This window comes from Alosa alosa, chromosome 10 (genome assembly GCF_017589495.1).
Source record: "Alosa alosa isolate M-15738 ecotype Scorff River chromosome 10, AALO_Geno_1.1, whole genome shotgun sequence".
NCBI classification, from domain to species: domain Eukaryota; kingdom Metazoa; phylum Chordata; class Actinopteri; order Clupeiformes; family Clupeidae; genus Alosa; species Alosa alosa.
Window position 1 is genome coordinate 24,596,616 of NC_063198.1, and position 23,267 is coordinate 24,619,882.

General features: G+C 40.2%; 1 protein-coding gene and 1 long non-coding RNA gene across 2 annotated transcripts; one reads left to right on the top strand and one right to left on the bottom strand.

The window, feature by feature from the left end:
• Positions 1–219: 219 nt before the first annotated feature.
• On the top strand, positions 220–22,739 carry LOC125301789 (patr class I histocompatibility antigen, A-5 alpha chain-like). Its single transcript, XM_048254529.1, has 5 exons — positions 220–403; positions 16,463–16,717; positions 18,094–18,372; positions 18,469–18,744; positions 22,324–22,739. Exons 1-5 carry the CDS (start codon positions 352–354, stop codon positions 22,485–22,487), a joined length of 1,026 nt encoding a protein of 341 aa, XP_048110486.1. The 5' UTR covers positions 220–351; the 3' UTR covers positions 22,488–22,739.
• Positions 10,737–11,899, bottom strand: LOC125302129. The gene is made up of 3 exons (XR_007194849.1): positions 11,879–11,899; positions 11,554–11,616; positions 10,737–11,275 (listed from the first exon to the last, which is right to left on the bottom strand). It is a non-coding gene; the product is annotated as an uncharacterized LOC125302129 (long non-coding RNA).
• Positions 22,740–23,267: the final 528 nt, after the last annotated feature.

Genomic DNA, 23,267 nt, shown 5'->3' on the forward strand with positions numbered 1-23,267 from the left:
TCAGCCTGGGGCAATAAAATACATCCATAAAATACAAATACATTTTATTTAGCCTATTTGAAGTAAGGCATAAATCAAGCACGACAAAATGTTACTTGCGCAGATCAAGTGTAATGGCCCAGTTGAATGTGGGCGGTCGCAACGGTCGCATCGAGACATAGCTGTTGTCTATTTCCGTATGTTCGTTAGAGATGGGTAGTTGACAGACAAGATCAGACGGCAAGACACTCCATAGTAGGCCTACATTATGTCCTATACGGGCAGAACAAGCATTTTGGGCTTCTGCGTCTACATGCAGTTAAACCAGAGAGGGTAAAGCGGAGCTAGTAATCAAGGATCTTTGGTTAAACCATGGGATGTGTTCTACTTGCCGTTTTGTTCTGTCTTCCCTTTTCCACCGCCAGTAAGTCTTTATTTGTTTATTTTATGGTAGGCTATGTTCCATATTTGGCAGATGCTTTTGTCTAAAGCGACATACAAAAAACTACAGCCTATTAGTTAAAAAAAAAACAAGTTAAAAATAAGCATAATAATAATAATAATAACAACAATATAATAGTAAGCCTTGTCAAGAACAGACTGAAACAAAGTAACCTGATCACATGAGGCACCGGAACTAGTTTTGATTACTAATTTGCAGCTCGGTTTCCCATTTAGTGATTACTAACCTTTGAAATGCTATCGGTCTCCCGTCCCAGGGAAGGGCTAACTGAGCTGAGCTAGAAAACAACAGGCATAACATTGTTATGGGTGTATAATATAGTCCATATGTCAGTAACAGTCAAGGTGGCAAAACTTCAATGGTGCGATTTAATTTGTTAGACCATCATAAGTAAAATAACATATGAAAACCTTTCCAAATGAGCAGCTGTTTCATCATCTCTCAGTGAACCTGACATAGGGTCAAATGTGTAACTAATAGATATCACCACGAAACATATCCACTTATTTACCCACATTAGCAGAAATCATTTTTATTTTAATGTGTTAATTTGTCATATGTTTTATAAGAATTAATGATTGAGCTAGTAAACAAATTCATTCTTTCAAAGGTCATACTTTTAGGTAAAAATCACAACAGACTATATCTGTTATTTTTTAAATAAAAGATAAAAAACAAAAGTTTACACACTGTAGTCAGTCCATGAGAATTAAACCTATAGTGTCCCCTTGAAGATATTGCACTTTAAAACTTGCACACATAGTTTTATAATGAAAGTCAAGTCAAGTCAACTTTATTTATATAGCGCATTTCATACACATAGGTCATTCAAACAGGAATACCTGATAAAAGCACAGAAGGGCAAAAGTCAAATAACAGTTTAAAAAGTAAAGAAAAAAATAATAATAAGAAAAAAACATAAAACACACAAGATAATAGTACATAAAAGCATAAAAGGGAAATAATTTAAAAATGTTTCAAAAGTAATAATTACTGTAAAACATAAAAAACAACATAGAATGATTATACTAGTCAAGAACGCAGTGTACAGCAGCACTCTATGGAGATTATTGAAGTAGTTCCAAATTGTGCACGCACACATATATTTATTTCCTTTCAGGGCCAAAATGGCCGACCACAGGGCTCGATAGTCCCCCTCATGGAGTAGTAACACCGAAATAGTTAACACTCAGTTTCAGAGAAACCTGGTAAAGCTGTAACTCTCGAACTGTAAAGAACCAGCTGTTACACCATGACTATGCACAATCTGTCTATTCTGTTAGAATGACAGTACAACTAATTCACAGAGTCCCCTTTTGCCCAACTAAGGACAGCAATAGTACTACAAGGTACAATAGTACTGCCCGTAAGAGTGCTCTGTGAACTGAGTTATGAGGATCTTACCACAAACATAACTCAAACATGTTACAAAGATGGTAGTCCTGAACTGTGCGCGCACACATGTTTCCTTTCAGGGCCAAAATGCCTGACCACAGGCATGTAACTATACGTACAATTTCTTACAATTTCTCTCAGACGCTTTTCTCGTTGCCACATTTCTCGATTCATCTTTAAAATTTTCACAACAGTTAGGGCATTTCTTAAAACAATTAGTGCAAACTGCACCACATAGTGGATTACCTGCATAAGCATGTATCTTGCTTAATATGCTTAGTTTTTGTCTCAAAAGCAAGTATTTATGCCAATGAAACAATCAGTGCAATCAGTGCAAAAAGTCATGACGCCATTGTTTATGTCAAGATAGTCAAACTGTTTAGTCTTGTTGTCAATATGACAGTTTACTCTGTAGGTATTTTCTAATAAACAATGTGCAAGGCATCACTATTTTCCATGTTGCATGGAAGTTACACAATATTGTGTGTGGAGGGGTCGATTGCAAGAGAGTGTGTTTCAAAGTGTTTACTGTTGACAGACACTGTGACAGTATAACGAAAACACATTACGTTATTGTGGAAATGAAAAATGACCATTTCAGTTAACAGTACAGTAAAACAACCCTTGGTCAGAGCTGTAAACCACTGTACAACTTTCTATACATCCTGACATTCCTGTCTGTCAGATCACATATATATGCTAGACAGACTATGACAACTAGTTATGACAGCTAGTTCAACATTTGCATGTAATGACACAAGCGATGGAATAAGGCCAATTTGTTTAATGGGGTAGGACTATTCAGCAGGGTACCAGTATGAAGCATTTTGACCAACATGACATTAGCAATTGAAATAAAAAAAATAAAACAGCAGACATTTGTACAAAATCAGTTGTATGGATGTACTAAAGCATTGTTATTTGTTCAAGATAGGGAGAAACTGCTTTAATGATGCACAAGGTATAAGATGATATGGTGTTTTAACATACAGTTTTGAGAATTTCAATTCTGATCTGAGAAATGCACAAAGGCAACTGAGAACAACTGTAATTCACGCAGCCTGTATAGATCACAGCCTGTCAGAGACTGACTGAAACAAAGTGACCTAAACAAAAATAGAACTGGGAACAGGGATGGATTACTGCACGGGCCTACCGGGCCCAAGGGGTCAGGGGGCCCTGAAGCCCAAGCCTTTGCATGGAATCATTGCCTCAATATCAACAAATCAGGATGTAGGCTATGAATCTGATTGAATTTAGTATTGGCCATCCCCAAAATGCACCAGAATACAGGAAATCACATCAAACACATTTAAAAAATTCTGGGGGAGGACCCCCAAACCCCCCTTCCCACATATATCACAATAAGTGGGGGGCCCTTAATACATTGATGTGAAGATGACTGGGAAGAAGGGGATAATAATTAACACTCGAGGATTGATTTTAAATTAATGCCATATCGACCATTATACTATGCTCAAATTCAGTAATGTTCATGACAATGACCTAAAATAGCTGTATTATCAAATGATACCAGTGAACTAATAATTCAGACATTGCAGCCAATCCAATTCAACAGACAAGACTAGAAAGAGAAACAGAGAGAAGGGCCTTCACAAGAAGTCAAGAAGAGAAGAGAGTTTGGGATCTTCAAGTAAGAAGTTGTGAGCCAGAGAGTAGGTCCTTATACATTTACTGCAGGTGACCCTAATTCAGTGCTCGAATTACGTGGGAGCCAGTGGGAGCCGAGCTCCCATAGAGTGAGGATTGGCTCCCATGAAAGCAACAAAGTCAAAAATCTGAGGGGGTCTCTGATATCTGAAGGTGTCTGGCATTGTAATTTAATCTTAAACAACCGCTCACGTTACATTAAAATATAGGCTACTACGGGACGTAGACCTACCAAACGCTCTTGAACGCAGCATGATGACACTTCACCACCACACCACTAGACTATATGAGCAAACCGCATAGGCCTACGATCGAGTTGACAGCACTCGCAAGTCTGAAAAAGTTACCCTGCTTTGATGAGAATGTTTTGTCTATTTACATAGGCGTTCATTGGGCTAGCCTACGTGGGTTGATACGTGCGAAAAAGTCCTGTTTGCTGTTGAACTTGCACCTTACCTCTTCTATGTTGATTAACAAAGCCATAACCCATGCCAAGGCCCATAATGCAGCTTACTTCAATGATTCTGTGAACTGATCTGTAGCTATCCTCTGTCATTCAGAGCTCCGGAAAGTTCCCAGATATTTTGAAACACCTGTTAGCAATCTCTGATGGCGGAATAGCCTATTCAATGGCTAACCAACAACATCTCAGTGCAAATTCCAAAATTGTTCGTCTATTTATTCCCACGGTTCAACACACGAGACGACTGAACGCCCAGGTGTTGTTACTATGTGCACATTAGCCTATAATACTAGAACATAGTTTGGCTGCAATGGCTTTATTATTTTCTGCCAGTTAGTGCATTTTCCCCGTGTATAAGTTATACTGCATTATTGTGTTTGACACTGAGGATAGCCTATCTGAGACGGTGGTCTGGTTCAAATGAGTTAAAAGGAATCAATTTCTATGAAAAATCTCTGTCTATTGTGTGCGTGTGTCTAGGCCTATCGTGCGCATATAGGCTACTGCGCAAAAGCGCCACTCGTGCCTAGGCTATTTAATTGTATCGCCTTGTTAGGCTATGCGCGGGGTGTGCCAACTTTTTATGAGATAGAGAGACCCCCTTAAAAACAAAAAGATAATTCGGGCCCTGCCCTAATTTAATAAATGGTCTCTCATTAATGTCCTCTGCTCCTCTCTCTTTCTTTCTCTGTCTCTCTAACTGTCCCTGTTAGACACAAACACACACAGATACTGATTTTTACTACATGATATGGGAGACTATCAAATATATACATACATTTAAAACATGGGTTTGTTGTTAACCTTGCATTTTTGTTCAGTTGACTTCGCTTATCTACTGCCGGCAAGTTTTAATATTTGCATATTTTATGGTAGGCTACCTATTCAGCAGACACTTTTGTCCAAAGCAACATACATTATTAAATAACTACATTAGTTTATTTATTAGTTAAAATAATAGTTAAAAATGATGTTAAAAAACTAAGCATAAAATAATAGTATTAACAACAACAATAGCAATAATAACAAAAATTAGTGTTCATGCTAAAAAAACATAGAAACTGTAATTCTGTAAGAATTAATTAATTATGTGCGGGGTGAAGAGATGTAATGAGACTCTAAACAGCTTGAAAGTACCAGAACTATCACACAAATGCACACGGTTTCAGTTTTGATTACTAACCTTTGGAGGCTCGGTCTGCCTCCCATTTAGTGATGCTTACTGTTCTACTTGAAATGCTATTGGCTACAGGGGTGTGCACAGGGCAGAGCTCACTGAGCTGAGCTAGAAAACAACAAATAACATGGCTGCATAGTAATATAGTCCATATGTCGGTAACAGTCAAGGTGGCAAATATTCAATGGTGCCATTTCATTTGTTAGACCATCACAAGTAAAATGACATGAAAACCTTTTCAAATGAGCAGCTGTTTCATTCTGTTGCAAAAACCTGAGACACTATAGGCCAAGGGTCAAATCTGGAACTAATAGATATCACAATGAAACTTATCCACTTATAAGAGGAAAGACCTTTTGTGTTCATTTTTTGTTTAATGTTATGTTTAAATATGCAAATGATGCATTATCTACTGAAATATGCACAAATGTGCATATAGTTCCAAATCAGAAATGAGAACAAGTCAAGTTCAAAATGAATGTTTCCTTTTTGTTAACATATTAGATACAAAAGGGTCTACAGAAACATTATTGGATCTCTTTTTATCTCTGTTTTCATCATTCCATCATTCCAGAAAGTAGGCCTAGTCAGTCCAAGACCAATGAGATAAAAGAAAAGAGTATGAGTCACTCAGAGTGAGGCAGAGGTTGCTGTCCTGTTGCTTTCAGTTGCGCACAGTTGACTGCCTATTTCTGTTCGTCACTGCAATCTGGGTTGTTCACCTACACCTATCTTGCTTTGTTTCTAGGCTCTGCTCACACAGTAGGTTACTAATATGTAACACAATACAAGTAGCCCACAAAATTGAGGAAAATGCATTTCATACCCTGTATATAAAACGAAAACGAGGACTAACACCCCCTGCTAACCAAATACTGTCACTGTATAATTTAGTTTAGGTGAGTGATGCTCAACCACAAGAAAATAAAGTATACTTGAGCCTAATTTGTCATATTAATGTTTTATAAGAATTAATGATTGAGCTGGTAAACACATTCAAATTGCTAAATTTGTCATTTTTTAAATAAAAGATAACAAACAAGTTTGAACACTGTAGGCCTAGTCAGTGAGAAATAATCCTATTTTCTCCCTTTAAAGACATTGCACTTTCAAAACATGCACAGTTATATAATGGAAGCAATGAATTGTGATGTTAATGTTTGGTGTGGCCAGATCCAGTAGACCTACATGAAGTTCCATGTTTACTTTTACAAATTATATATGACACACAGACATGTATGAAAAAATATTTAGATATCATACATGCATGTGTGTCATATTTTGTAATGTAGTTTGCGGATTATACATGCACATAACACATACAAAAATATACGTAGCATTTCAAAATGCCACAACGCTCTGTGAGCACTTGCTTTCTGTCTGATGTATTGACACCTTAATTCACACAGCCTGTATAGAGACCTGTCAGAGACTGCACTGTAAAATCTAACAGATATCCCTACTTAAAATGTTTAGTAAGTTTAACTCAGTTTTTGTCTTTTGTTGATTTTGTCTTTTGAGATTACTTGCCTAAAATTAGTGTAATTTAATGTCGAGGTGGAAAAGTAAACATGATCATTTAATTAAAGTAAACTATACTTGAATTGCTGAAGTTAGTTAGTTAACCTTACTTAACCTGTTAGTTAACCTTAGTTTTAAAAAGCATGCAAACCAATTGCCTTGAGCTGACTGCCTAATGTGATTATTTCTGAGATTCTGATATGTTTTCAACCCGGAATTGTGCATACGTCATGGTTGAAAACATATCAGAATCTCAGAAATAATCACATTAGGCAGTCAGCCTATGACGGCTGCAGGCGGCTACATGAAATCGAATCCCCCTAATGTTACAGATAAGCTAAGTAATTTAACATTTCCCACAAGGCATTTCCAGAATGCATTGTGGGAAATGGAGTGAGTTACTTGGAGTGAGTTAACTGTTATATTGACAGTGTAATGTAGGTGTGTAAAGAAAATTCCGGCTCATGCTCTGCGTGCACATTCTCCATTATCAAATCTCACCTCAAGCTGAATTCAAAAGTTGTATGAGATGAACTGTGCACCAACCTGACCAAATTGTAGTAGCCTTTGTATGTGCAATTGATAGACCCCCCATTTACCATAGGCCTAATGACAGCCTAGGCCTATATGGCGTTCCTGATGGTTTAGGGTAGGCTATTGCGTATGGTCCAGGGCTTTTTCAGTCAAGTCCGTCCTGCTGCTTCCCTGAATCACACAGTCTATTTTCAAAATGTCCAGAGCACCGCCCACAATCTTGGTTGGGTCAGGTGATATGCCTACCAGTGTGAACCTAGGCAAACCTGTTCACCCAAGTTAGGAAAATATTTAGAGATCAGAATATCTAGAGATCATACAGGAACACCATAGACAGCCAGACAAGGACAAGCTGAGGGGCACAAAGCCTACAATGGGTCAGGGAGAATAATAAAAATACCATCAACTAGCCCACGGAGTCTCCAGCACATCATGAAGTTTGCAGCTGTGATTCTTTTCTGTTATTTTCCCTTCTCTTCCCTTACCTTTTTTGCAGTGTTTTGCATTACTACCAGTATGCTTTAATGACTTTGTAGAGGTCTCTCAGGCATGTGCAATAATGAATAATCATATATCCTTGTTTTCAGCACAACCTAAGCAATACGATTAAAGTATTGTCATTTCATTTTAACCAACTATATACACAAACATGAGCAAAAAACATCAACATATTTATTTATTTATTTTTAAATAAATGATAGGCAACAAAACACAAATACTGTAGATATTCTTTTTTGGAAGAAGTTGGAAAAATAAAATATTATCTAATATTTTAGTCAGCATTTCTGATCTAAACTTGTTGTCAACAACTAACTCAGTTGTACATGAAGTTATGCAAGGGCAGAACCTGGCCACAACTTCAGAGAATACAAATGGAATATAAGTATACAAATTAATTTATGTACATGTCTCTCTGTTCAGCTTGTGTTTATTGCAGTTTTCCCCTGCTTTATGAAAATTTTCATTAGCGTTTACCCATGTCGCGCCAAAGACATATGAATGGGGTGAGTCAGGGCTAATCCTGTCACCATTATCATTTCGGGGGTGTAATTGTGCTAATAGCCCCAAATTTTTGGCCTCACCTTTACCCTAAGGCCAACAAGTGCTTACTGGTGCTTGAGGCGCTGTCAGGGTGGTACTGAGTCAGGTAAGGGGATTCATTGCCAATAAAACAGTTCTTTTGACTTTATACCACAGACTGCGTTGCTAGTGATTGTCCCATAAAATTATCAGCACACGGATGTAAGGCTCTGCTTAATATTAGGGCCAATATTAGGGACTCTGGGGACATAATCATAAATATCCCCCCAGAGTGTAGCACTGTAGCTGCCTGGCTGCTCTAGCTGTTGGCTGCAGCAACTGTTTTTGTACCGACAGTACTTGATGACCTCAAGAAACAGATCTATGTGAAAAATGGCTGGAATTCTCCTTTAAGACCCTGGAGATGATGTTATTACTCTGTGAAGTCGAAATTCAAAGTATAAATATGCTAATCACGATTTTCATAGCACACATCATCAGGCCGCTGTTAAGTGAGTTGCTGAATTAACTTATAAACACCATGGTAATTATAGGAATAGAAAGTCTATGTCTACCTTGTGAAAGATGCTTTATTTGCAAATGGCGACAAGCAACTTTTTAGGCGATTTCCCTCCCTTAATGTAGATGTGACGTTAGCATTGTGGGCGGGATTTAGGACAAAGCAAAGGGTCTGTCAGCCTGATTATGGGGAAAGAAACGTGTTTGGAATCTCTGTACTTGAAGCCAGGCCATTACCAAATGTAGGCTCAAATATACAGTATATACAGTAGCCTTGGCTCGTACTGGCTCGATAGTTGGTCTGCGGCTATTGGGTATTACAGTAATTTCATGGGGCATCAATGCAATTTTTCATAGTTTTGTCAGGTGTCTAGTCCTTCTTTAATTATTTCAAATAATAAATCTGCAATTTGTGTGTATCCATGTATTGAGTCAAATTAGTTTTAGTAGTAAAATAAATAAATAATATTGCCCTTGTGTCATTAGAAAAAATCTGGCCTACCTAAGGCAGAGACTTTCTAATGAGGAGACACAGCACTCAAAAAATACTCCATAGAAATGCATGGGGCTAGTTTGTCACGCCAATATGGCCGTTGTCTACACATATCCCACCCCTTCCTCGGCAAAACGTTGACATGTGAATACATTGAGCCAATCATATGGTGTGTTGTGAAGACATCGTGCCAATCATGTGTTGTGATCTCGCCGCTGGAGCAAGATTGGTGTCGTGAAGCCTTGCGCACACGCAGTTCGACCCAAAGACTGTGCCCGATGAGTGCCCATAAAACGTTGGTATATGGCCGCCGAGTGGAGGGACTTGCCTAAAAGGACTTTGCCTAAGGTTACTTAAGGTTAATATGAGTCCCCTCTCAATATTAACCTGAACATCATACCAGTACTATGATGCTGTTGCCTGGCTGGCCTTACGGCCTAGAAAAGCAGAGCAGTGAGGCGATGCTGATGTTCCAAAAGCTGTTTATTTCCCTTCCCAAACAGGGATATGGTCATCTCAGAGGAAAAAGAGAAAACAAAGAAAAAAACTCCAAAACAAAATAATCAATCAAACTAATTTATACTTTTAACTAAAACTAAACTTTTCCCAAGCAAAATGGCTTCAATAATATAGCACTTTAAATATAGCTAAATGTGAAAATCTCTTTTCTCTGGTCATACACAGGTGCTCTCTTTTCTCACCTTAACCAACTCTACCTGCTGTCTGGTCTGCCACAGGTCTTCTAGCCCCTGGCCAGAACCAAATCATTGTCCCAAAATCAATCATCGTCTAACAGCCTAGAACCGATACAAAAATATATTTAAATACTCTAATGAAATATAATACATTATCCGGTTACCAGACATTAACACCACCACCTTTACAAACACAATAAACATACATATCCTGTTAACTACACAAACACCCCTCTTCCCACACAATGCCCCATTCACGCCTATGACGTTCACTCGGGTCTTCTGATGAACGCAAACCAGGAAGTAAACAGACCAACGTAAGCGGTAAGCCCTGCTCTTTGTTCCATGCTAGTTCGTTTATTGTTCGCCATGTTTATAAGCTTATTGTCCATAGCACTAAACCTTCAGTTGGCCACTCCTGAAGTTCAAGTAGTTTATTGACGAAGGTGCTTTTGTGTTTGTGTTGCAGATGCGGTTGCTTCCGGTGTTATACGGTAACTGGCTTTCATGTTAACTGGCTGGACTGTTCACTTTGCCTCTGGAGTTAACGTAACCGCCCCCTTCTTTTGCAGATGTGTTCAGCTGATGATTTAGCCTCCGATACCTGGCCGCAGATTCGTCTATTTAACTGAAGTTCAAATAGACATGTTTGTGATGCTCCACTTTGTTGTTTAATAAAGCTTTACAACATGATGTGTCGGCGTTGGAAGTGTCAGGTTGTCTGTAGTAGGCTTCATGCGCTGGACCATGAATATGCCACCAAATAAATAAAACCAAATAAACTCCACGTGGGTCTCGAACCACTACTAAATTAAACTGCTTTTATGATAACCTGACAACAACCTGCTTGCGCCACTAACCGGTTGACACTTCCCAGTGAAATTGGTAATATGTACTAGGCCTACTAGTAAATTAGGTCAACCATGTTATTGTGTTTAGCAGGTTAACACAGCGGATTATGGTGACTGGCTACTGTTATCTTGCCATGTTGCCCAAGCTGTTTACTTAAGCCTTCAAAGTAGCCTATCATGGTTAAGTTTACAAACGTTTCACTGATTGCTGCCAGGCCGCCTCTACGTGAAGTGTCTTATTATGAATGCCAGCAAATAAATAAAATAAATAAAGATTCGAACTCGAATGACAAAACTAGAACTATAATCTGCATATTAACCTGATGCATATCACAACGAACGTGAAACACGCATTGAAACGCACAATGTGCAGGAGAAGTCTAATGTGTCTTCATTTTACACAAAATTTTATGTAACAACCCTCTCTAGTGCAGGTGTTAATTGTGATGATAATGTATGACTCCACACGAACTCTTCTCACTGTTTTTATTTCTCTGCATTCACAAATAAAACAAAGAATCCACTGAGATTAGACGATGACGACTGCATACCCAAATCTCCAGCAGACTAGTTCTGACTGCTAGCATTGTCTATGCTATTCCTGAACATAGATAAAATAATGCATAGCTTGTTCAATTCAGTTTAAACAAACATAAAATCATGCAGAAGAAACAACATGCAGAGTTGGCACACGTTTCACACGTTGTGATCGTATAGTTTTTTTCCATTGAATTCACAACAAGCATTGATTCATTAACAGTATAACACGTACCTGCATTCACAAATAAAACAAAGAATCCACTGAGATTAGACGATGACGACTGCATACCCAAATCTACAGTATAAACGTAAAAGGAAATCAAGAAATTGCAAGTGTTTTCTTCATAAAGCTAGCTAACATAACGTGGCTGCCGCCAAAAAGACGTAGCCCACAATAGCTTGATTAAATACCATCTTAGACAACACTAGCATTACTTGCAGAAATTATCTATTAATACAACTTATGTATATACGTATTTGAACCAGTGTGGAAGACAAACATGTTATTTTATATTAAAACACAAAATGATTCACGGAGCACTCTCTGCACAGCTTACCTCCAGCAGACTAGTTCTGACTGGATGCAGGGAAATAAAATGCTCAAAATATTGAAATGCAAAGTAGAAATGAAAATACAATTGCAGTCGCAATGTCTCATGTTTTAAACTCATGTGAATGGGTACGACATATGAAAACATTTTAAACATATAAAAACCAATGTATATAAAAATAGAGATTACAATAACAATGTAATATCATAATTTTGAAAGAATTTACTTTATGTAAGTGAGGTTATTTTCAACTCTGTTACATTTACATATCACAAAAGAGATCTAATATCAAATATCACAAGATACACGTAGGCCTAGGCTATTTACGTTCGTGTTTTGACATGTTAACATAGGTTTGAGGTGTGTTGGATTTATATATATTTTAATAATGTATTTCTCACCAATGATAAAATGTATGTGGCGCAATAGGTTGATGCGTTGATGAGGCTCTTTTTAGTCTAGCTTACGGGTTCAATCCTCGCCATTCACAGTTTTTTAAATTTATACATTTTTAGACCAACAATGCTTCCTCAATTTAGGCTGAAGATAGACTAGGTGGCCGCGGGCAGCCTGACCAGCAGTCAGAGAAACGTAATTAAGCCTAGGCTATACTTTGAAGGTCTAAATGACTTGGGCAATGCAGCAAGATAACACAGTAGCCAGTTACCATGATCCACTGTGTTAACCTGCTACAAACACAATACATAGCTGCCAACTCTCACGCATTGGCGTGAGACACACATTTGATTAGTTTCACACACTCACGCATACACCCGATTTCTCACGCTGAAGTGTCAACCCGGTCGGTCAGATGCCTGAAAAATGAGTTTAGCCTATCTACAGATCTACCTGTTGAGCCAGCGTTATGCTTTCAGAGGCGGGGAGAGGGTTCAAGAGCACCCCTGTCTGTGGAATTTTCTAAATTTTCTCTCTTTTTCGCGATGCTAGGCTACTTCAGAAGCCATCCCAGGAGGCGTTTCAGGTAGTGCTATGCTTTGAGTATTATTGAGGTATTTTTTCAGCTGAAGTGTCAACCTGGTAGGTCAAATACCTGGCAGATGAGATTCAACTCAACTAAACCTATACATATGATATCACACATCGGCGGAATCTAAGCTCTCCAATGATATTAGTGCCAAGTTGCTGTGATAAATGGTTCGCGAGAAAATTATAATTGAACCGGCGTGCAATTTAGCTAATCATATTTGCATTTTGCACACAGTGCACACCCATTACTCTCGGTTTAATATCTCACTAACCCTTCACACAACCGTGGCAAACCAAATATCACTCATAATAAACAGCAAACCATACCCGAATCTGAGGATATAAAGCATGCCTCTGTGCAATAAGTGGTTCTTGAGTAATCCGGTTTTGAAATTGCAACACATTTCTACATTGCCTCATTGGGGCGAAATTATAGTGTATTCTAATGTAAACTATTTGTCAGTAGGCCTACATACATTTTTGTAAATTGCTCAGCCATAGATTATCCCACTATCATGTTGTATATTGTCAGGTTCCAGTCAATCCCACTTAAATGAATATATTTATATTGGCATGCTTCCTAGTGACATTAATGCAAAAATATGAAGAAAATCAAATAACGAGACACAAATATTGATATAAAGCCTGACTGACATAAGCCATATGCAAACATTCACATCATGCAGATATGGGTACATCCTGAAAAAGGAATAGCATGTAGGCTATAGGCTATGGCCATTACAAAGACCAATATATTATCTTAAATGAACTAGCTGAATAACACAGGTGACCACTTCTGCATAATTTCATGGAGTGCTGAAATGTACACACATTTTTTTTTAACATTTCTGAACTGTGAAATGTAGCATATGTTTTTGTGGTTGTGAACTTATTGCAATATCACCATAACTATTCCACCTGTGAATGCATGGTTATAATTCTGAACTGCAAAATAGCTTAGGCTACAGCACAAATATTTCCATAAAAATAAGCGAGTCTGACCTCTGAATTTATTTTGAAAGTGCACCTGATTGATGCATTTAAAAGTTAAAATATACAAACATTTCTTAAATTCTGACAAAACACCCACCAACTTTTTTTAAAATTGTTAGTTTGGACCCCCACTTTTGCCGTCTTGAAATACCAATGCTGTTTTCAGCATCTGTTTAGTCTTCATTGTCATTTTCATTGGATTCTCCCCCATTTAGCGGCGTAAATGCGGCTCATAAACTTTTTTTTTGTTACGCATTCTCCCATTCCTCTTCTGTCACACACACAGTGACAAGCGCCAAATCCCCACAGTGTTGAAGAGATCAGTTAATCCCCCTCACTTTTGATAAGGTAAAAAGCCTTATAGGTGCGCCAAATAAATAATAACCTATAGGTTTACACTAGGCTATGTAAAACTCCCCATTAACAGCATCACATCACTAACCACAGCGACTGTTGTTGACAGCACAATCTCGTATTCACTCTGTTGGATATCTGAAGCCAGTTTTTCTACTTAGATACTGTAAATCCTCAAATTATGGCGGGGTCTTAAGACAAAGTACAGGCCTTTAGGGGCAGGATTGTATTTGAGACAGCCCTTTATTTCTTATGCAGGTTTTTTTTTTTGACACAGTTTCTTGGGCGACATACTGGTAGGCCTTCAAAAGCATGACATTTTAGGTTTAGTTTGATATGTAATTTACTTTTGGACTGTTTGATTATATTGTTAAATGTTGGGACTGATGGGCACTGAAATCTGGGGAGGTATTTGATGATCACTATTATATATGTAGTTGAAAGAGTGTTGGGATTTCAAACAAACCTTTCATGCGTTCATTGAAGGTCCACGGTGCTATAATGGAAACCTTATTGCGTAGCCGAGTAGCCTATATATTGAGTTATTTTTTAAATTATGCATGATTTACTTTTTATTAATTTTAGTAGGCTGGCTTTATTTTGTTATATAGAAGTATCTAAATAACCTGTTAAAATGTACCAGAATTCAGGAAATTGCATCTAGTCCAAAAAAAAATTTTCTGGGGGAGGACCCCCATACCCACCCTCTGAAATGTCCCACCCACTTTTACAATGCCTCTGACGCCCATGGTCCTAGTAGGAGGCTAGATCCATTGATAACAATGTTCATTTAACTCTGGGACCCTGGTCCCAGGGATGAATACTGCACAGGCCTTCGGGGCCCCAAACCCAGGGGCCCAAGGTGTCAGGGGGCCCTGAAGCCCAAGCCTTTGCATGGAATCATTGCCTCAATATCAACACATCAGGATGTAGGCTATGAATCTGATTGAATTTATTGGCCAGATGTATTGGCCATCCCCAAAATGCTAGCCTGGCCGAGCCAGACCCACATTAAAATGTAGGGTCTGGGCACTCCGTTAAGCAGTGCTCAGTCCGGTGGGATAATCGGTTGTCTTTCAAATTCCCTCTGCAGCTTAATAGGACAGCACTGAGTCCCATCGTTTTCCCACCAGCGAGGCTAGTTGGGTAGTTCAAACTTTTGCCATCTCAAAACAAGCAACTTTCAGCGTCACACTGTTGGCCAACAGCAATATCCATCTTCTTTGTTTTTCAAGTAGCAGGGAATTCAAGCCAAACCGTTGCAACTCTGCCATCAATCATTATGTTATGCCCCCTAACGACTCTATAGGCGATTTGATTGGCCTGATAGAAGTTTAATTTTTCGAGCTCACAAGCCAGCGGAGGTTGCTAGACTAGCCCTGGAAGCAAATGTAATTTGCTGCCGCTAGGAGTGTCTAGATTTCTAAGCTACCGAGAATGCAGCAGAATACAGGAAACAATAACATACTAGATGACCTATTTTACTTGTAGGCCTAGTAAATAAGTAGGCCTATGGCCAATTTCTCTAGGTTGTGTTAGCTTGGTTAGTGGCGCAAGCAGGTAAATGTGAGGTTATCATGCAAGCAGTTTAATTTAGTAGTGGTTCGAGACCCACGTGGAGTTTATTTAGTTTTATTTATTTGGTGGCATATTCATGGTCGAAATTTACATGTAGCCTAGCCTACTACAGACAACCTGACACACATCGTGTTTGTAAAGCTTTGTTAAACAACAAAGTGGAGCATCACAAACATGTCTATTTGAACTTTAGTTAAACAGACGAATCTGCGGCCAGGTATCGGAGGCTAAATCATCAGCTGAACACACCTGCAAGAGAAGGGGGCGGTTACGTTAACTCCAGAGGCAAAACAGTCCAGCCAGTTAACATGAAAGCCAGTTACCGTATAACACCGTGATATAGCTCCATGCTCACGTTCGTGCGGTACAAACAAAATAAAGGCCTGTGTGAGAAACGGTGTCGGTGTGTTTGTTTGTAGCGATAGCTTGTAGTCTGATGTGTAACACTGGTAACGGGCTACTGCACCGTTACAGATGCATATGAAAACATGCTATAGAAATGAAACATTGAATACAGTTGTTTAAGCTACTGCATCAACCAGTTGTATGTTAACAGGCAAACACTTCTCTCTCACACATTCTGTAACAGGGGCTCAGACATTCTGGTTAGATCCTGTCCATCATCTTGTAGTTTCACCTGATTTACAGTGTTCTGTTTCATTCATCTGTGTTTTTCAGAGGTCCATACCCTGCAGTACTTCTACACAGCTACATCAGGAATCTCAAGCTTTCCAGAGTTTATAAGTGTTGGGATGGTGGATGGTGTGGACATCAGTTACTATGACAGCATCTTAAGGAAGGGCATGCCAAAGCAGAGTTGGATGAAAATGAATCAGGAATACTGGGAATCAGAGACTTCCGTGGGTATGGGGCATCATCAGATCTTCAAGGCAAACATTGAGATTTTAAAGGGACGCTTTAATCATATTGAAGGTAGGTTCAGTCCCTCTTTCAAACTAAAACAGTGTGTAATAAGAGCTTTACCTACTAGTACAAGTCACTCAGTAACATAATACTGTTATTACATGGGAGAACTTATTTGAAAAAGTAACACGGGAAAAGTAACATTTGTTACCTGTTATCTCCCATGTACAGCAAGGATTTTACTCAAGATTAACATTCCACTTGCCTGGCTCCCCTGAAATGTTCTTCTCAGCTCAGTTATCTGGAACCCTGTTTGCATTAAGGTTCACTCAGACACATTTTAGGGCAGACCAATCACCAACCAGTGGGGCTGGGTTAGTGTGTGATGACTGTGAAACTTTATTTCTTTCATTGTAACAACAATGGCAGCAGTGGTAGAGCTAAATTAAGTATATCAAGTAACACTAACAAATATTGAAGAATTGAGAAAAACAGAAAAAAACATATACATTTATACATCATGCATCATGTACATCATGGACAAATACATTGTTTCTTTAATACTGACATGGTTGGGAAAAACATGTAATACTACCAGCTGGCATCATTTGCAATAAAGAAGGGACTAGGAATCCCAGACTGGTCAATGTCAACTGGTTAAATGCTGGTCCAGTGGTTTCAAAAGTAACCTGCAGACCACAAAGGAAATTGAATTTGTTCTAGTAATATCATTTTCATCTGTGGATTTCTTGATTTAAAACCAATGTCTGTGCTTTACTGACGTTACTTTAAACTACTATCAGGCTACTTTGGGATAAAAATGCTTTAAAAATCATCATTGTGTAAGCATGATTGTGGATCAGGTGAATGAACATCTGAAAACTATGAACAGAATGTTTGAAGTAGTTTGGGTATGTAGAGGGAATATGAGAAAATGGAATGGAAACTGACTGTCATTTAGAATATCAAATGTCCCAGACATACCAGTATTAACAGTATAGAAATGTGAAACAACACAAATATATAGATGAGTTCTCATGCCACAAGATCTGGTGATAGAAAAACATCACAATATTTCTAGTCAAGGTAAAAATCTGTCTTGTGGAGAAGTATCCAGCTGTAGCCAGCATGACTGACGAGTCTGACTAAATTAGCATAGAAGATGCCCCAGTCATTTTTACTTTTTTTTGTGTGGCAGCATTTTTGGGTACCTGCTGGAAACAATAATACCACTCAATTATACCATTTTCCCTAAAACATTGTGCTGCCACAGTGCCACTGCGCTTATTTCAGTCTTGCACAGCTGACTTCAAAAACATAAAGTTTACAAGATTGTACACTCAAGGTTACACCAATAAATAGATTGAAAGTCAGGCAGTTAACAGAATAGATGATCTGTTGTCATGGTACACTTTTAATTTGTCTTGTTCCTCTGTGTCACTTAGGAGTGCATGTTTTGCAGAAGAAGTATGGCTGTGAGTGGGATGATGAAACTACAGCCACTGATGGCTATGAACAGTTTGGTTATGATGGAAATGACTTCCTCTCACTAGACCTGAAGACCAAACGTTGGATCGCGCCAGTGTCACAGGCGATCCTAAGCAAAACAAAGTGGGACAGTGACAAAATGTATTTAGAGAAAAGGAATGATTATTTTGGCCGGGTGTGTATTGATTGGCTGAAAACATATGTTCAATATGGGAGCAGCACTCTGGAGAGGAAAGGTACAGCAGCACAGACGACACTCAAGCAGTTTTTATAGGAGGCTGAATGAAATGAAATGAAATGAAATGAAATTAAATGAAATGGTTTGTTTTCAGTCCCTCCAGAGGTCTTTCTTTCCCAGAAGGACTCCTCAGTGGTGTGCCATGCTACAGGTTTCTACCCTGATGGAGTGATGATCACCTGGAAGAGAAATGGAGAAGAGATGCAGGATGATGTGGATGTGGGGGAGACGCTGCCTAATGAAGATGGAACCTTCCAGAAGAGAGCTGAGCTCACTGTGTCACCTGAGGAGAGGAAGAAGGGCCATTACACCTGTGAGGTGGCACACGAGAGTGGAGAGACTATCGTCAAGACCCTGATTGTGGAAGATGGTAAGACACACAATTTGGATATGGACAACTGCCTTATTACATTAGTTTGGTATTAGTAAAACCTCTCAAAGCCTAAAATACAATGTGAATAACTGCTGTAACACTATCTGATTTTTAATGAACCAAACCCATCACTATTTTGCTTTTGCTGATCTTAACTGTTTATATACTCAATGTATAGTGAATATTAAAGGAAAATTCCGTTTTTTTACTGTAGTAGGCACCACTAACCACTCGGTGAGTTGCACAGTTTTGAAAAACAAACGTTAAGGGTTGTTTTAGGACATGTTTGAGTAGCCAACTACAGTATGCCCATTGCCAGCCACCCTGAGAGGTGAAAAGGCTATTCAAAACGAGTCAGAAAAGTCGAGACAGGACCAGTCGTCAAAATTTCGGTGTCCACCACTCTAGTTCATCCAAAACAAACCAGAAAAGGGCCTTAAAGTGCTAAAAAACAGAATTTTCCTTTAATGATTCTAAAGGCCAAGTACAAGGAATGTTAGTATATTGAAATTTGCAAAGGTTTTAGTGATATCCCTGTATTTTACTCTATACCTTGATTGAAATTTCTATTCTTTAATGTGATTTTGTGATACTGCTGCCAGTTTTGGTCAGATAACAGGGCACACAAGTAATGAGAAGATTCCACTAAACAGAAACTTTTTTCCTGTAGGCAATACCCTTGGCATCATTATTGGCTGTGTCATAATTGTCATAATTGGTGCAATTGTTGGGGCTGTCATGATGAAGAAGAAAGGTGAGTGTAACTTCTTTCATGCATGTCATTGTTTTAAGGTAAAACTTTTCACCCTTGATGATGCATCAACTTAATACAAATTCTTTTGTACTTTACAGGCTACAAGAAGGCAGAGCGTGAGTACTTCTTGCAGTTATAAACCTGTGTGTCCTTAACAAATTTGCCCACTCATCTAGATAACTCAGTTATCATATTGTAACGATCAGCAAACTCGGGCTCAAGCTTAAGGTAATGGTTTATTGAAAAGGTGGAGGACACAGACATTGATACAGGGTAGCTGCAATCATACATGGAACACACAACAAGGGTAATCACACACACTAACACCAGGATAATTCATGAAGTACAACCAGAGACTACACACGCTGACCAATACATGACATGATAAACACATAAATGCTACTTAATAGACGACTAATAAGACACAAATACAACTGCACAGCATTCTGGGAACCTAGCGTCACTGAACCCACCGGCGATACATAGCCCCCTCGAGCTATTGATAGCTCAGCTCTGCAAATGCCGCTTGTGGCCACATCGGTGTCAAAGTCCCGTTACCTCGGCCTCAGTGACCAGCAATACTTCTGGCAGCAAAACGAGGAGTCCATACATCAGGAGCTTCTCAGCAGACCTAGGATCCCCAGGCTATTGGCGGCCCGCTCCCGGCAGGCTGTGACAGCTTTGTGGCCGTTGCCACCTGCCCCAAGCTCTGACTCTCAGGACTTCAGTCTTGAAGTTGCTCCGGCAGAGGCGTTGCTTTGTGGCTGTTGCTGCCTGCCCCAAGCTCTGACTCTCAGGACTTCAGTCTTGAAGTTGCTCCGGCAGAGGCGTTGCTTTGTGGCCGTTGCCACCTGCCCCAAGCTCTGACTCTCAGAACTTCAGTCTTGAAGTTGCTCCGGCAGAGGCGTTGCACACTCCGCCGCTAACCCCACCGACTGGCACAAAGCACTGGAGCTCCCCAGTTGTCTCCTAACAGTGCAGCTGCGCCACCTGAAACAATAAAAACAACAGCTCCAGTGCAGTCGGACCCCCGGACACACTGGACCCCTGGACGGTCGGCAGCCCCTCTGGCTGCTGTGACAACTTTGTGGCCGTTGCCACCTGCCCCTAGCATGCCGATCTTCAGGCGGTCGGCAGTACTCGCTGAAGTCCCTCCTCATGCTGCCCTCTTGTAAAGCTGTCATCTGCTGTCACCTGGGCACCACCATTCTCCACTGCGGTGTTGACGGGCCCCGACCCTTGTGTTGGTCAACTGCTATCAAACTGTTAAAACACAGAACCTTTTTTTTCCCTTCGATGCTGGTTTGTGCCGACCACCGGCCAACCAGAACAGGCGCACTCACACACAGGAACAGGTGCTCACCCACGAACAGGCCCTGGACAACGTCACACTCAAAGTCTCTTACATGGGGTCCAGGGACGACAGGTATCACGCCCTGCCGCCCACTTTAGAGAATCGTTGCACGTCCAGCTGATTGGTCGTGGCAAAGGGCCACGTGTCGTGCCTCCATCACTGTCGGCCTCTCCTGAATACCCCGCATTGACTAATGCCAACCTCTCTTCGCTGCCACACTCCAGACTGCTGGCTAGATCACCGGAAGGATGTGGAACCGCACCACCAGCTTCATCACGTCTGGTGGCTCACTCGCCATTTCGTTGCTCCCTGGCCAGATTCTCAACACCCCTTACAGTCTCTCGGTGGAACTTTGCAGCAAGTTCACCTCTATCTCACTTCTGACACCACTGTAATGATCAGTGAACTTGGGCTCAAGCTTAAGGTAATAGTTTGTTGAAAAGGTGGAGAACACAGACATAGATACAAGGAAACACAAAGGTAGTTGCAATCATACACGACTATAGACATTGCAACAGCACAAATACAACCGCATGGAATTATCTTGTTATTTATTTGTCTTGTTAGTTATTCATTTGATGAGAAGGCAAACAAAAACTATTATATCAGTTACTAACCAAAATGAAAATTAATCAGAAAACAATATGCAATCTCTAAGGTTATGTATGTGTGTGTTTGTATTTTGTGGTTATGTGTTTGTATTTTGTAATTATAATATTTGTTTTAACCTTCTCACAGAGTGTGATATAGAGTCCACATTGTGTAATTAACTTTTAATTAACTCACTCTAATTATCTTCTTTCCAGATGGAATGGATGTTTTATAAGATTTTTTTTCGGACCATACAGAGATTACGGATGGATGGAATGGATGGAATGGATGGAATGATGATTAAATTGTGATTGTTGGCTTAAAATAAAGAGATTTTTGAATTCATTCACATTATGTTCCCCCATTTGGGGTTGGTGATATCCCCCCTGACCTGTCGTCCTGGCTCCCCCTTGCCGTAGCTTTGAATTATCTCATTGAATTATCTCATTGATCTCCAGCTGTGATAGACAGCTACTAGTTCTCAGCCCTGGGCCCTCAGCACCTGACACGGATCTTGTTACACCAGGAGTCATCTGAGTCGGGATGACTTTTGTGCTTCTATCTCTCATATTGGTAATGAGGTAGGTGGTGTTAGTAGGTGTAAGGGCCTTGCCCAAGGGCTCATACCAGGATCACTTCGCCTGGGATTCGAACTGGTGACCATCCGCACTATAGAGCAGATGTTAGTGTTGCTACCAGGTGAGCTAACTAGCCACTTATGAGCTACCCAGCCACACACATTTTGGGCCCCTCAGATTATAAACATATAACCACCAGTAAGTGGTCCCTGGGGGCCCCTGTCGGTGCTGGGCCCTTAGAATTGTTCTATACCCCACCCCCTGCACATGCACACACACATTTATATTTGATTAATTTATTCCTGCAGGAGGTATTTCAGCCATCATTATTGGGTGTGTTATTGCAGCTGTTCTTCTTGGAGTGACTGTGATTGCAGGCTTTGTTGTAATGATTAAAAAGAAAGGTCAGTTGCCTTTGTCATGGTGCAATTATCTAAAATGCCTTATGTCTGCGTTCCTGTAGCGAAGGGAGAGAGCAGTGACCACACCCGGTCTTGAACCCGAGTCTCCGGGGCACTAAACCTGCAGCTTCACCACAACGGCAAAGAGCCAGGCTCATTGGTATGGCAGTCAGAGCGCATACTCAACCGTAGTGATGGTATTCCGTCACACTGCCCTCCCCTTCGGGAAGCTTGCCCATGCACTTCATGCACACTGGCGTCCCTCGTGCAACCACCAGCCGTACTTTTCCCATACCAGGGTGCCCCACACACATGCTTCATCCCTCACACGGGGTCAACCCATCTTGGGGGTCCCTCATACGGCTCACACACTGGGCAAGCTTCTGATGACCTCACGGCAAGCCATCCCACTTCTGACACCATATGTAGCGAAGGGAGAGAGCAGTGACCCTACCTGGTCTTGAACCCGAGTCTCCGGGGCACTAAACCTACAGCTTGACCGCAACACCAAAGAGCCAGGCTCGTTGGTATGACAGTCAGAGCGCATACTCAACTGAAGTGATGGTACTCTGTCACAGTTCCGTTGTTCATTATGCTTTGGTTTGTTATTGTAAATATTCTCTTCTGTTTTCCTTCATCAGAGTCTGACGCAGGTTCAGATGCCTCCACTGAACTTCTTAGGGCATAGCCAGGCCCCTCCTCTCCTCCACCACTGGTGTGCCAATCTGTGTGCCGGGTCATTCTACAGAGATGTCCACTTTTGATATGGCAAGATGCCTGAATATTTATTTTATTCTAACCTTATACTTTGTTGTCATCCATTCATTACAGCACAACAAAAT